The following is a 14,497-nucleotide window of genomic DNA, read 5'->3' as shown; positions in this document are numbered from 1 at the left end:
CCGGGCGGGGATACCATGTCCGGAACAGACTAGCCGTATGAGGCAGCTAAATTGCAACTTTTTGACCATCACCTCCTCTTCTGACATTGCCGGCTGCCGGTAGTTCTGTCTGATCTCGAGTGATAGATGATAAGTCCATCAAAGCAGCTGATAGCAAGTCTAGAACCTTTACTAGGAGACTGTAAGTTGCCGTTTTAGATGGGTTTCTCCGGACGAAACGACTATCCTCGGAAATAGCTGTTATCGTCGAAAGATCAGGGTACAAATAGTATTTATTCCCGATATCTCCATACCAGTAATCGGGCCCAAGAAGTTTCAAGATGTTCGCTCCGATTGTCGAATAAGGTGACATTGTTTAAGGCGTGGTTGATCTGGTTAAGCTGGGTCTGAGAACCGATAGATTCTAACGGTCAGCTCGGAGTAAACCTTGTTATGAAGTCAGGCTCATTTCTCGTATATTCGATTCATTCCTGACTCACGAGGACCCTTCACCTCAACAGCGCCTGCTCCCAAATCCCCAGGCCCTGCTTGATGTCTGTATCTTTTCAACGCAAAGATCTGAAATCATACCGTCGTTGTTCACCCGCCCGAAATACCTCATCGCCGTCTCCGTCAAGGTAATAAGGTTAGCGGCGAGGGTGTAGGGTAACCGATGCTCGCGTGACCCTGTTGTTGCTGGATGCTTCTGTCGATAATCTCCCGGGCTCTTGTAACGATGCAATTGTTGTCACCCTATATGTCCGTTCTTGTCCTGGCAGGATGCTGTACTGACTCTTCGGATGGAATAGCCTGACGGGCGGCAAGTTTCGTGACCGCCGTCAAGTGTAGTGATGAACGACTCCATGGACCATGAATCTTAGCCACGGCCACAATTTCGGAGACGCTCGAAGTAATGCGAAAGCGAAAAAGGACGCATGGTACGATTGCTGAATATTCAAAGTCAGCTGTCAGTTGCTTAGACAATTTGTTCTGTTCTCGTGTTCAAGCCAACCTGTTGCTAGTACGATGGTAGAAATGAAGGTATGGAATGCGCTTCAGAATGTCGCGACCGACGACTCGGACGATATTGTGCCGGTTTCTAAAGTTCCCTGCAGCAAAGCTACTTTCCTTGGCTAGGCCACATGGCTAAAAATGCACCAGGAAGCATACAGGCGAGGTGCTTCGACATGACTCCAACTTTGCATCGTCGGGCGGGATCGTAGCCCGGGGTTCGAGGAGGTTCGAGGAGGTTCGAGGAGGTTCGAGGAATGGCCCCCAGAGCTACGGACCGGTCACTTACAATCGGAAGGAGACGGAGAGAGGTAGTGTTGTTTGTTTTCGTCGATGTTGGACCTGGTTTGTGCAGTCGGCGGCCTTGACAAACGCGACAGGGGCTTTCCGATGGCACTCGTCAAGTGAAGAAGTCTTGATGAATTTGAGTAAAAAAGAGGCAGCGAGGAGAATTCAGGATGGCCAAAGGAGTGGTGGCAGGAGTGGTTCCTTACAAAATTCGAATGGGTGCACCTGCCTGCCAGTTGGCGCGGATGCGCATTCAACAGCCCGCATGCTCCCTCGAAGAGGCCCGCAAAGGAAATTACCGCTAAGGCTTCCAAACTCACCGTATCGATAAACTGGTCTCTCTTCGAAAGTTCATTCTGCCACCCTTCGTCAGTCGAAGCATAAAGTGTCATATCATGGAAGCTACCAGGAAGAAACTGGATGCTGGCAAATCAACGATAGCATCACGGGCCACGATATCCTTCTGCTAATGTATTTCTCACAGCAGGGTTATGTCGCAATTTATCCGAGTCCCTTAATTGCTGGTATCATAACTGTGCAAATCCCTTTCTATCCACTAAAACAAGAGGAGCAGTTTGTCGCTAACTCATAACCACCTCGCCTTAGGCCCTCTTGAACCCAGCACGACGCCCAAGACCAAATATTTCTGACAATACTTTGGCTATCTCAAATTCTGCCTCTATATATGGCCTTTTTCGCTCCAAGCTCATGGGATCCAAATGCAGAATGGCTGCTCTTGTTGGCACGAGGATGATATGTGTGTAGACAAGTGACATTGTATTATGTCTGCTATCGATATCGGACTTGTTGTACTGGATCATGTCTGTTGATATGGCCGGAATAATGGCTATCATCTTGATTGTGTTCGCGAAGAGCCTTGCCGACCGAATTGACCGGATATTTAGTCAACTTCATCATCGAATAAGATGCCTAGTTCATCCGTGCCTCTATCTGTGAGAACCGGCCGATGTCCACTACGACGATGGAACTCAGAAATATTGGCTCAACTCAGAGACTTAGGTATCCAACACAACCCACAATCAAGGTTGATTAGTAGCTTGATTGCGAAGAAGGACCAAATTGAGCTTATTTCGAGTCTGGCCAAGCAAGACGCTGCGATCTTTCCCCAGATCTCAACGGTAGAGCCCCATCAGCCACAAACTTCTCAACGACATGTGTGGCGGTACACCGTCACCGGGAGGGCATCGTCTAGAACTCACTGCGATGCATCCTCGATTGTTCATAACCACCAAATTATTTTATTCTCTGGAGGCTTCAGGTTGAACAGAGTATTGCTTCGTCTTCGAAGCGCTTGTTCGTCAGCTCAGCAGAGTACAGCGACTTCCGAGAACAGACCGGATCAGCTCTGCAACGCCTGGATTACAAACCATCGTTGGCCTTGATTCAAGTCATTAGGAATAAAGAAGAAGGCCAGGCTACTATAGCTTTGATATACCAGGTCAACCAATTCCAAGCCCGATCTATCCCCAAGATCACTCCAAAATGCCTAAACTTACGGCCTCTAAGTGGGCCTGCTATACTAAATTTAATGCAGTTATTTGTATTTCTTTAGGCTCTTTAGGTCAGTTAGTGTAGATCTTTAGATAAATCATCTAATGTGGAGGCCGCTATGTGGTGCTCTCGTGTGAGATTCTCCCTCTGATGCTGCGTTGACAGGCAGAGAGCTTCGCCCGCCCCTGTGAACAGCAACGCAGCAGCTTTTGAAGCACGCAGAGTCCACTTGGGCGAAGGCAGAAGAGCAGCGTAAATACAAATTGCAGCAGATACCATATACCCAGGGTCCACATGGTTGAACGGCAGTGAATCACTCACTCACCTACCATCTCCAGGTATAAATACAGCCCTTTGATCCCTTCCTTCTCTTCATTTCTTCCTCTTTCATCATCATCGCCACAACAATGTCGCAAGAACCTGACTCCAGCAACGCGGCGCAGGCCTCTTCTTCACCCAAGAAGAAGCCTAAGCCCAACACTATCCCAAAGCTCGACAATGAAGCTATTGACGAACGCCGAAAGCAAGTCATCGATCGCGTCCCAGATTCTGTCAACAAGGAGACCCAGCTGTACAAGAATGTCGTCGAGATTATCAACAAAACCAGCCTGCGCCGCACTTGGACTGAGACCAATCTTTACAAAGGATTCATGCATTGGGCCGAATTCGCCGAACCCAACGATCACCCGAGGCTCGAATACATGATCGCGACTCGGGCGGTTCACGATTCATTTGAAGTCAGGAATCCCAAGTTCCTCCTTGAGATAGCAAAGCGCGGTCTTCAAGACTGGGTGAATGAGCAACTCGGAATCCCAGCTCAAACAGCGACGTCTTCCAAGCCTACTGCACCAGAAGCCCAGCAGACGGCTCCTCAATCCCAACAGCAAACTCCTAAAATCAAGACAGAGCCGGGTTCCCGGAGCGCCAACTTGAGTACAATTCGACAGTCAATCGAAGGCGACAACGGTCTTACTCCTGCTACTGGAGTAAAGCGCCCTGCTCCCAGCTCATCTTCAGAGCCCATAAACAAACGCGCAAACTTCGGTACCGACCAGGCGCTTGGGACCCCTAAATCGACCGTTCCCATGCTTCAAATTCCTCAGCAGCGCATCGTGTTCCGAGAGGCAGGTACGCAGACCGACCAGACACTCGCTATCGAAGAAGCTTCCAGGGAGATGAGAATGACAACTGCGGAAAACAAAGAGCGTGGCAGGAAGATGGATGAGCAGTTCGAAATGCTGCGAGACCTCACCGGGATGCTCAACAACTATCGTGGGAGTGGGAGTTCGCAGCTCACTCAGGCCAGACCCACCATTAACAGCGTTCAGCAGCAAGCATTCCAGTTTCCTGCTCAGGAGGTTTTCTCCGTTCAGCCTGGCACCTTTCAGTCTGGACCCTTTCAACCTGGCAGTCGTGGGGGGCCTACGTTCTTCTACAACAATCGAGAGTGGCAGTAGATTCGGGGAGCAGGAATGGATGGGATGGTAGATGGATAGGATGGAGATTTTTGCTTTAGGAGTTGAATGGTTTAGTTCTTTGCTGGTACATGGGAAACATGGAGAAATTAATATGCCATACTGGCGGTATACTTGGAGGCTGGCGTTAAGGACAAGGCAATAATGCCCGGGAATTAATAATTGCTACATATTAAATTTAATAACTTTGCTTTAATGGTGTTTTAGGAGCTGGTATAATTGCTAACCTATTGTTGGACGATCAAGACAATGTCCAAATTTGACAGAATTGATGTTTGTGGTCATCTACCTAACTAATATCTGACAATAGCCTCATGTCGGTCATCTGGATGTTGAATCCACCACTGACATCCCAACTAGCCTCCACGTGTAAGATCAGACTAATAAAGATAGAGCAAATGACATGTGAAACGCCCGTCGACAAACCTTCATGGTCAAAAAGTCAGAAAATGCCTCTTTAGCCGCTGCTGCCTTTACCGGAGGTCTCTACCGAAGGGATGCTCCGATTCAGGCGTAACGCAATTTCCACAAGTGTCTTATAAAATGCTCGACGATGACAGGCGAGAGATATCGAATATCAAAAAGTTTACCCCATACTGTTTCATAATAGCCTCTGTCCGGGGTGGGAGGGACCCATGCACGGGTGGCGCAACACGCGGGGGTGTAGCGTAGGTAGCGTAGCGTCGGGGGCCCTAGATGCAGATGCAGTTGCAGGACCCTCCGAATGCAACAGCTTGCAGAGAGGGAGGGAAAACGTTTCTATCACACCCGATTCGTTGCTGTAAGCTGTACCGACAGGAATGCGTCATCCCGCTCGCCGCTAAAGATGTTAACCTGAGGTTGTAAGTTCAGGAAGTCGACTGTTCAACTGTCGATGTGAGTCGAGACTGCGGAAGACGGATGCATCCATGTCAATCTTGGGGCGAATAAGATATCACAAAATGGGAAATCTGGGGTTGGGTGTAGTCAGATCGGCAATTCTTGTTCCTCTAGCTACAAAACACAAAGTCCTACAAGATGGACAGTCGGCAGTGTCTGTGTCTTACCCCGCAAATGAAGCTTACAGAGGCTGATCATCTTTGGATCTGGGACGATCTTGTCAATTAGAACCGCCCGACTGACGATGTGCCGCGAGGCGCAGTTCTGGGGTCATCGTCATTGTCTCAACAAATTCACAGGTTGTGGTTATAATACAGGACATACAGACGAACATCTCTCTCGGATGCAATGGTCTCTTCCGCGTGGGTCGATAAAATATGCATATGTGCGGCTTCGGATGCATGTAGTGGCAGAACGAGATGGAAACTGGAGTAGGAAAGCTGAAATCTTACAAGAGACACACACACACTAGACATTTCAGCCAAAATTTGGGGGTTAGCCATGTCTGGACATGATGGACGGGGGTTAATTCTTGTCTCTTGTTTAGTGGCTTGAGAAGAAGAGACGGGAGGATCTTTGCCTGTGATTTAAGCGCTTGGGTCATGGCATGGATCATCCTTTTCATCATTGAAGATTGGTTGGTCTACAACTCGTCACGATGTCTCACTCTGTTTTTTTACCTCTCCGACTCATAAAATAAGCTAGCCACTTTGTACGCACATCGTCATTGCACGATGACGTAGGGACAGTCGACATGGGGGAAGGAACTGCCTTAGCTTGTGACGCAAGGGTCTAAGCAGTTAAATTAGCCTGAGAGTAAAGAGCCGCAGGGAAAAAAGAAATAAGGGAAAGACATAAGGCGAAAAAAGAAGGCGAATATTGTCTTAATTCCCCAGATGATCAGAAGAGAAAATAAACATACAGTACATACCAGCAGCAATGCCAATCACTCCAATTGAGATTGATTGATATCCAAACATATCGTACTGTAAAAAGTATATGTCTTTGCCTTTCATCTCCAACCAGTCAAAAGCCAAGAATTCATCACTCCGGCACCCACCCATCGATTTTCTTGTGTTCCCCCCTCCCCTCACTCCCCCCTGTCAGTAGTAAAGCGAAAAAATGTAACGCCAGGGAAAGGGTTGGTTGCCTTGTCTAGTAGCGTCATGCCAAGACAGCGTGTAAGTCAAGCAAACCACCAATCGAACTGCCCACTTGGCCTGAGGCTCGGGGATAAAATAGCGTGTAAGTGGATTTCCTCTAGCACGGCAAGAGATGGGCTTGGGCTTGGACTCACTCTCGGATGCACCCCCATTCTCTGATTCACCTGCCCCCGAACTTCCGATCAACACCTCCGAGGGTCCTACCTTCTCTTGAGAGAAAAAGGTCCAAGGGGTGTGGTCTTGCCTCTTGTCTCCTTCTCCTTCGACTATTTATATTCCTCCTTCCTCCCATCTTTTCTGCTCTTGTTTTCTTCCCATCATCAACCACAAGCCTCAAATCCAAGAACTTCTTCAACTTACAACCAAACTACATCTTCAAGAACATCTTCAACCACTTCACCAAATATCCAACATGCCTGCCTACGAGTACTGCTGCCAGTGTGGAGGCATGATTGTCATCAGCACCACCTGCACCGCTTGCGGTCACAAGCAGTGCAACAACTGCCCTCTGTGCTAAATGCCTTCACTGAGGAATCTCTACGGCGACGACAACTATCCCACTCCTTCTCTCACTGCTTCAACACCTGCTATGGATCTGACCAGAAGCTGCAACACCATGAGATGAGAGTCTGGATACCCTCGCTCCCATGAGACACGACAACCTGACGACTTTCAATGATGGCGCACCTACTTGCCTTCATGTTTCTCTTCTTTACCCTGACCCGGTCGTCACCTTCACTTCTTCGACTTGATTGATACCCTATTCCATCAGCAAAACTGGTTTTCTCAGGTCTTATTATTTTTGGTCTTCGGCGAAGGTTTCTCTCTGCTTGCGAGGCGCACAAAGGAAGAAATGACGTCGGTGGTCTTTTTCTGCAAGGGCGTTTTACTCTATCTTGCTTCTACGCTTTGGGACTTGTCTCGGGGGAAGGAAACGGAACGGAATGGGCTTTTTCAACTGTACAAATATCGATACCCGCAGTCTATTTTGGCGACTGCTTGAGAATTAGGGACAAGAACAATACCAAAGCTTTTTTTTTTTCTTACAAATAAATATCTTGAAGCTCAAGTTTCCCGAATAATCCACTTCTCGGCGTCTTTTTGCCCGGCGCTTTGATGGTCTTGTCCTTGCTCGAGTAATTCATCTGTAAACGGATCTGTTGTTTTGGTGCAGTGGAATTCAAACGCTCCAATCACATGCTCACAATCTCAACCACATCGCTATTTCGCCACCTGCTGAACCCTTGAAAAGACCCTTGTTTCAGAAGGGACAGCCCCCAAAAACCTGAACCGTGTGTTCGTGCCGGTATTGTCCGAAAGAATGCGGTTCCGGGTTCCCCCATTACATAAACCGCCAACCTCACGTCGGCCCTTTTACAATCTGCAAAGCCCACTCATCGCCACGTAGCAGTGAAAAGAAAAGGAAAGAAAATGATTTTTCAACTGGATTCTCGTAGGGCTGAGGGTTTAATAGCCTTGCTTTGGTGTTGGGACGTGAACGGTGGTGGTGGATATGCTCTTAGCCGCTTTCAACGACTGCAAAGGATATATCCAACGTAAGCTCATGTATCTCGAGGATTTCCAAATACTCGGAAGTGTTTGTCTGTCGATCCTGTGTACTTCTAGTTGGTTGTCCAAAGGAAAGTTGACAAAGAGACAAAGGTGCGAGTTGGGCACATTGTCGTCACTGTTCTTTGTTACGAGTGACTTTGTTCTTCACCAGGATAACATCCAAGTATGCCTCTGACGTAGATCCCGTTCTAACGAGTTTGCCTTTGTAGTCGTGATAGAGGTAGCTCCCATTCTTTTTATGTCCTGACCGTAACGCGAATATGGGATAACCTCATCATTGAAGTTGGCTGATGTTCCAAGTCAAGTCAGAGAGCGATACCTGCTACGGGCGGACGTTGCAAAAGCAGGGCTGAACGACTATCACTTCTTCAATTTTCGGCACGGGTGTTGAACGCGAATATCATCTTTGGTATATAATAGTTTTGGTGGTCAATGTGATCTCAATTGACATGGTATTTCCGTTGCGCCTTTTGGCCGTCTGCTTCCAATCCTATACGTACAAAAACCAAACACCTCTCCCAACCCGTTGAATGCATGCCCGCTTATTCCTTTCCATTCTGCTTCCAAACATGGTTTCCTTCCACGCCTGCCCTGTCGCCAGTTTCATGAATCAAAGGCCTGCTTGATTCTCTGGCTAGCCGGGCTCTCAGTTGCGCCTGAATACTAGATCCCCACTGTCCCTCAAGCACTCATGCAAGTCCCTCCCAAACCGAAACGCACGGGTGACAAAAGTCATAACCCTCGAAATACACATAAATGTCTAGACCCGTGGTCCAGCACTTTGCTGGGACTGAGAGTCTGGGGATTAAGTTTAAGGTGAAAAGACAACAAAATAAGGAAAGGGGCCGTGAGGTATCTTCGTCGTGAACCCATCGTTATGGGTGAAATATGAATTAATAGAATCGAAATGTTTTAAAGCGGTTTCTCTGAACCACTAAATCATGCCACCGGGAAGCGCGTTGCTGCTCGTGCTAGGAGGCATAGGCGGAGGAGCCATCGGCGGCGGAGGGTTTTGGAGCATCGATCTCGCCCGAGCGTTTACGTTAGCCTCACTAGTAGCTTTGCGTAATCTTTGGCGGTAGAGTCCTGCGCCTTCATCATCTTCACCTCGGAAGCCGCGTTGTTCCATGGGGTTGCCGGGGCTCATAGGTCGATGGTGGGTGTTCATGGTGGCGTCACCGAGCGCAGCACCTGTGTTCTTGCGTCGGGGGTTGATAGGAGGTAGAGGAGGGGCAGTCATGTTGCTGTGAAGGTTGGGAGTAGAGACCGCGCCACCGTTAAGAGCAGCGAGTCCAGGTCGAGGACCCATTTGAGAACCCAAAGGCTTCATCGAAGGTTCCGACATATCTCGGTTCCGCATCATGCCACCAGGCATAGGAGGTCCGGGTCCATAAGGCCGTTGAGGCCCAGGGCCATGGCCAGGGAAACCGTTGGGGGATGGTGTACCGTTAAGGGGTGAGATGGGTGATGGCTGGCCAAGGTCATATCCATGCGCAGGGTGAATATGCAAGCTGTTCTCTGGGCGGTTGAAACGTCCGGGAGAGGCATTTCCGGGATACGGCTGCTGGGGAGGCATGTGCGGTGATCGTCGCATTTCCTGACCAGGCGCCATGGGTGCTCTCATCATCGGGCCCTGTCGAGGTTTACCGTTGACTCCAACTGGAGAGCCCAATGGTCCTTGGTGATCATCACGAACGAAAGATCCATTTCTGAGACGAGGTGGTCGACTGCCTGAGCGTCCTCCGCTGCTTGCTTCAGAACCGCTCCGGTCGCGCTCAGAAGGTGCCCTAGATCCTGAGCGGGAGCCGGCACGAGAGCCACCGTTGGCTCTGGCTTCCTCGCTGGGAACACGGTTGTAAGAGATTGGAGGGTAAGGTCGGCGCTCTTGAGATGGTGCACGGGATGACGAGCCGGTTTGAGCTCTCTCCCTAGTTACAGGAGGATTCTGCGGGCCCTGACGACGTTGCTGAAGTTCAATCTCTTTCATCCTTTGGAGTTCTCTGCGAGCTTGTCGGAAAGCCTTGAGACCGGCGTGAGGACCTTCCTTATCTTCCGAGTTAGCATCATTCACTCCCTCGGGGGATTGTGTCATTCTGTCGGTCTCAAAGGTATCTCGAGGAGGAGAAACGGCCGAGGCGGGTGATGTGCCCCGAAGACCAAGGAGCTTCTTCGTCTTCGACTGACCAGCAGTCTCTCTATCTCCTCGGCCTCTTTCGCCTAAGGAGCTAATGCTAGACTTGGACTTCAGAATACCCAGTGCGTTAGGGCGCGGGGGTGGTGGTAGTTCGGATAGAGAGGGGGTTTCTGGAGCAGCGCCGCTGTCAGACTCGACGAATGAGGTCAATCTCTCCCTGACACGTCGCGCGCCGTCAGCGAGATGGCGAGCAAAATCGTCTGTCTCCTCTTCCTGCTCTGATTGATGGCTCTGTTTCGGTTCTCGAACAGGCTCAGGTGCAGGCATAGCTTGCGATTCCATAAGACCGGAGGAGAGAGTGGGACTAGTCACGCTGCCGTCTATTGACATAGCCAAATCCCTCTCGATCGACTCCCATGCATTGGAGTCAATGGACTTTGGCTCATACGCATGTGCGTCAGGTCGCTCGGGAGGGAAACGAGAGGACAGGTCAACATCGTTGGGCATGCTGCCATAAATCGACGAAGCGCCACTGTCTGATCGGAGATGCTGCCTCACCATGCCACTCAATCCTCCTGACGTTGGTCCTAAAGTGGGAGAGTCCTTGGGCAAGTTGTCTGTCTTGGCAGATGCCACGTCTTCAGGCCCATCACTAATTATCAGAGGCGTTGGCATAGCAGACTGTCTGAAGGCTGGGTGTTCGACATCCGCTGGCTTCTCAACAGTGACTTGAGGGGTAGTAGCGGAGAGATCGGGGCTGCGGACCGACTCATCATCATCGTCGTGGAAGAAGGTCGAAGTCTGAGACTCTTCATGAACTGTAGGCTCGGTCTGAAAATCGCTCTTCTCCATGTGTGAACGGTGGGTGGAGGGAGAACGAGAACGAGAGCCCGACAAAGAAGGGTTGGAATCGTTACGGAAACGCTGTGTGGGGGTTTCCCGGCCTTGCTGCATTTGCACTTGTCTTTGAGCATATCTTGACTCATCGTATTGACTGTTGTTTCTGCTGAGCATAATGCTTCGATCAAGGGGCTGGAACTCTCCGGTTTCACTGATAGGGGGGCTAAGAGGGGGTGTAGCACCAAAGGCCTTCTGATCCATATTGGGGAACTTGTTCATTGACTCCACGGGGCTCATCTGAGATGAGGATGGAGGGCTGAACGATCGTAGGTTGGGAGCACTCGCCTTCGCCAGTACTGAACGAGTCATGAAACGATCACCAAATGTTGCGCTGGATGGAGATGGAACGAGAGGGGTAAGATCTGGTGTTCTACTTCCAAGTGTCCGCTTCGATAAGGTGTCGATTCTTGAGAGTGCCGACGTTTGTTGGTCTTGTAGATCTTGGTTCAGACTTTGCTCATATAGTCGACGGGTTCGGGTCACGGTTCTTTCCACTGGAGGTGTCGGACTCGCAGTACGGAATGTGTTGGCGAAAGACTCTCGGTCCTTCTGAGAGGAGCTGATAGAAGTAGCAGCTGTGGAGTCCCGAGCTGCCGACGGGCCGGAGGAAGTCGTTGAGTTGGTTTCCCTCTTGCGGTTGTAGTCTGTCTGAGATGGAGATTCTGGTCTTCCTGTCTCAGACTCAACCGACTCGCTCTGTTGCAGATCTAACGACTGTCTATCCTTCTCAGATTGACGCCATTTTTGGAAAGCTGACTGGGCCACATCATCGCCATAGAGAACACGGCCACTCATAGCCCCCTTGTTTCCTCCGGTGCCGATTTTGTACACCTTTTGTCGACCGCCGAACAGATTGTTTCCTTCAATTGGCTTCGAGCGGCCCATGACACTCCCGTTTATTGAAGAAGCATCGTCGTTTGATGCCATGGACTCGCGTGCAAATGGAGCTCTCACTGATTCAACCTCAGCAATGTCCCCCAGTCCAGCAGCAAAGCCAAAGTCCATCATCCTCGATTGTCTGTTGGGGAACAAAACACTATCGTCACTTGCTTTGCCGAGCTTTGTGTTGGGATCATCTTGCTCTCGAAGCATAGAGAATCGGGCTGAAAGGTTAGTCATAAGAAGACTTGTTCGAAAATCGTCGGTTGAGGGAAGAGCCGTTGTAAGATCGAGTTCTTTCTTGGGCTCCTCTTCAGGGGCTTTCTTCTTGCCGAACATCCTGAAGGGGCTGGAAGATTCGGACTCGATTGAAGGCCGAGGAGCCTCAACTTCATCCTTGCCCTTCTTCTTGTTCCTGAACCGATTCATGGTGAATGATAAGATCCGAGGATGAAACGTTATTTTGCCTCGGTCGTATGATATCGCAGAAAATGTGTTGTGGAAGCTTTAATTCATCACAGTGGATAGGTTCGTCGAGGTCGAACTAGATTGGCAACTGCACCAATCTTGCTTCGAACACTGTTTCAATTAGCCTGGTGTCCTATTTGTGGGCTGGGTTTGAAGGGATGTGGAATCTTGTAGAGCAAGTCGTACTTGATTCTCATCAAGATATGTGGTAATGGGCTAGAGTCGAAATTGATGTATGGGCCGTGTGGAATATCTCATCCAAACACAAAAGGATAGGACAGATTCGTACCTGCTCGGATTCTAAGCTAACAAAAGCTTATATTGAGAACGAGAGATCTGGATGTAGTTTCGAAAAATTCTTGGATGTCCGTTGATTCGATGGTCACGAGGCACGGGAGGCCAGTATTATTCGCACTCGATGGTTTCGCACTGAGGGTGTTGTCGCTGGATTTGTCGTCGATCGATAACTTCGTGGAGTAGTTTGCTTGTGCGATGTGAAAGTTTGTTGCGGACCGAAGACGGGCGACTGCAGGCGAGGGTCTCTTGTAAGAGAGATGAGGCAAAGCAGGTAACCGAGTGGTGACTAAACGAGAACAGATTGAGTCCAGAAATGGAAAAGAACGAGGCAAGTTTGGCAGATAAAGGAGTCTGTCTCAAACTTGAGGAGAAGAATGAACAAAGCAAGTCAAGCGAGTTTTCCACTAAATGCTCGACGTTGTGGTGAGTCTAGTAGGCCCCGTTCGGTTTGGTCTGGCCTGGTCTGCGGATCTTAAGGGAGAACGCAGTCACCGGGTGCAAAGTCCGAGAGGAGGGATTATCAAATGTGACTTTGGTCGGCAGTTTGATTTGATGTTTAATCCGGGGTACGACTGGATCAACACGCGAGACTCGACTTGACTCGACTCGGCTCGGGTAACGATTGATTTGAAGTAGGAAAAGTAACGAAAGGACGAAAAAGAATGAGTGAATGAGGTTGGTGAATGGTCGAACAACGGGAGAAAAGACCGTTTAGGGACGAGTTGTTTGAGCCAATGGAACCAGCAAACAGGCAAGCACTCAAGTTTTTCTTCTTTAAGGTAGCAGGCAAGATGAGAAATTGGTGACCACGATGAAGGGGGGATTAGATTGACAGGGCGCCCCAGGGCAAAAACGAAGGAAGGAAGGGATGAGTGAGGTGGGGTGTGCCAGGAACAAGGGGGAAAGAGGGTGTGGGGACAGGGTCGGCTAGTCGTAAAGGGGAAAGGTAGCGGGAGATACAACAGGCGTTATTATTTTATGGCAGGTTCGCATCAGGCTCGCTGCATGAGCGTGTTAATCCATCTAATATGTGCTGTTCACGTCATGATATGGATGCCGCAACCGCATGGCAGCTTATCATGAACAAAGCGAAGAGACAACTTAGCTCTAGCATCTTACAGTGGTAGAGCTTCTTGTATTGTAGCCCTCAATGAAACGATAGATCATGGTAACAAGGATAGCTTAAGCTCAGTGAGATGGTGTTAAAGTGCCCCGTGCAGTGGTAGGCAAGAGGTACATATGCAAACGCGAGTACGCAGCAGAAAACAGGACGAACAGTCCATCTGTTGGGTACCAGCTGCACAGGGGACGGAACATGCAAGCACCAAAAAGGGGTGGCGCTAGAAAAGTCTAGGGAGTGGGAGCCCACCGTCTTCGACATGGTGCGGCAAGGGAGGAAAGAACCAACAAAGCAGCGCGTCCTCGTTGCAACTACCAAGGTCCTGTAAACTGGAGGCTTCCAAGCTCTCGACCATTTCTAACAGGGCTTCCAGCGTTGTTTAGTGGACTGCCGTGGCTTCCAGGTCCCAGAACAGTGGAAGAGGATTCCCTCGGACCTCCACTAATGAATGATTTTCAACATGGAAGGAACCAGACCCCCAACAGATCGTGGACCTCGCACACTTCCACAATTAATGTGCCTACTGCACAGCTGGAATTCTTCATGATTTGTTTAACAAGCCAGACATGCATTAGTCGATATGCGTCATCTTGACTTCATACGATTCAGAGCGCCCGGAGTAAACAATCAGCTCGGACAGGTATCTCCTACTTTACGCGTCAACGATCAGGAGAACAAGAATCCGTCCTTGACCGTGGAATGGGCAGCCAAAGAAGCGTCGCAGACATGATATCGTACTATAGGACATTCATCAGCTCCTCGTGTGATGAGCACAAGGTACAACGCATGTCCGACGTACCAATTTAACATATCCCAGGTC

General features: G+C 49.6%; 2 protein-coding genes across 2 annotated transcripts; one reads left to right on the top strand and one right to left on the bottom strand.

Moving 5' to 3' along the window:
• Window positions 1-2,703: 2,703 nt before the first annotated feature.
• B0J16DRAFT_342936 (uncharacterized protein) lies at window positions 2,704-4,491 on the top strand. The gene is made up of 2 exons (XM_046127947.1): window positions 2,704-4,164; window positions 4,217-4,491. Exons 1-2 carry the CDS (start codon window positions 3,198-3,200, stop codon window positions 4,276-4,278), a joined length of 1,029 nt encoding a protein of 342 aa, XP_045983555.1. The 5' UTR covers window positions 2,704-3,197; the 3' UTR covers window positions 4,279-4,491.
• A 4,322-nt stretch (window positions 4,492-8,813) lies between these two features.
• Window positions 8,814-12,221, bottom strand: B0J16DRAFT_269194 (uncharacterized protein; the record flags this gene model as incomplete). Its single annotated transcript, XM_046123503.1, has 1 exon — window positions 8,814-12,221. The coding sequence occupies one exon, from the start codon at window positions 12,219-12,221 to the stop codon at window positions 8,814-8,816; it is 3,408 nt and encodes a 1,135-aa protein (XP_045983554.1).
• Between the last annotated feature and the right edge of the window lie 2,276 nt (window positions 12,222-14,497).

This window comes from Fusarium flagelliforme, assembly GCF_020744385.1.
Source record: "Fusarium flagelliforme strain FIESC 12 MPI-CAGE-AA-0113 chromosome Unknown B0J16scaffold_4, whole genome shotgun sequence".
Lineage (NCBI taxonomy): Eukaryota > Fungi > Ascomycota > Sordariomycetes > Hypocreales > Nectriaceae > Fusarium > Fusarium flagelliforme.
Note: the sequence above shows the minus strand (reverse complement) of the source record. Positions and strands in the feature narration are given on the sequence as shown.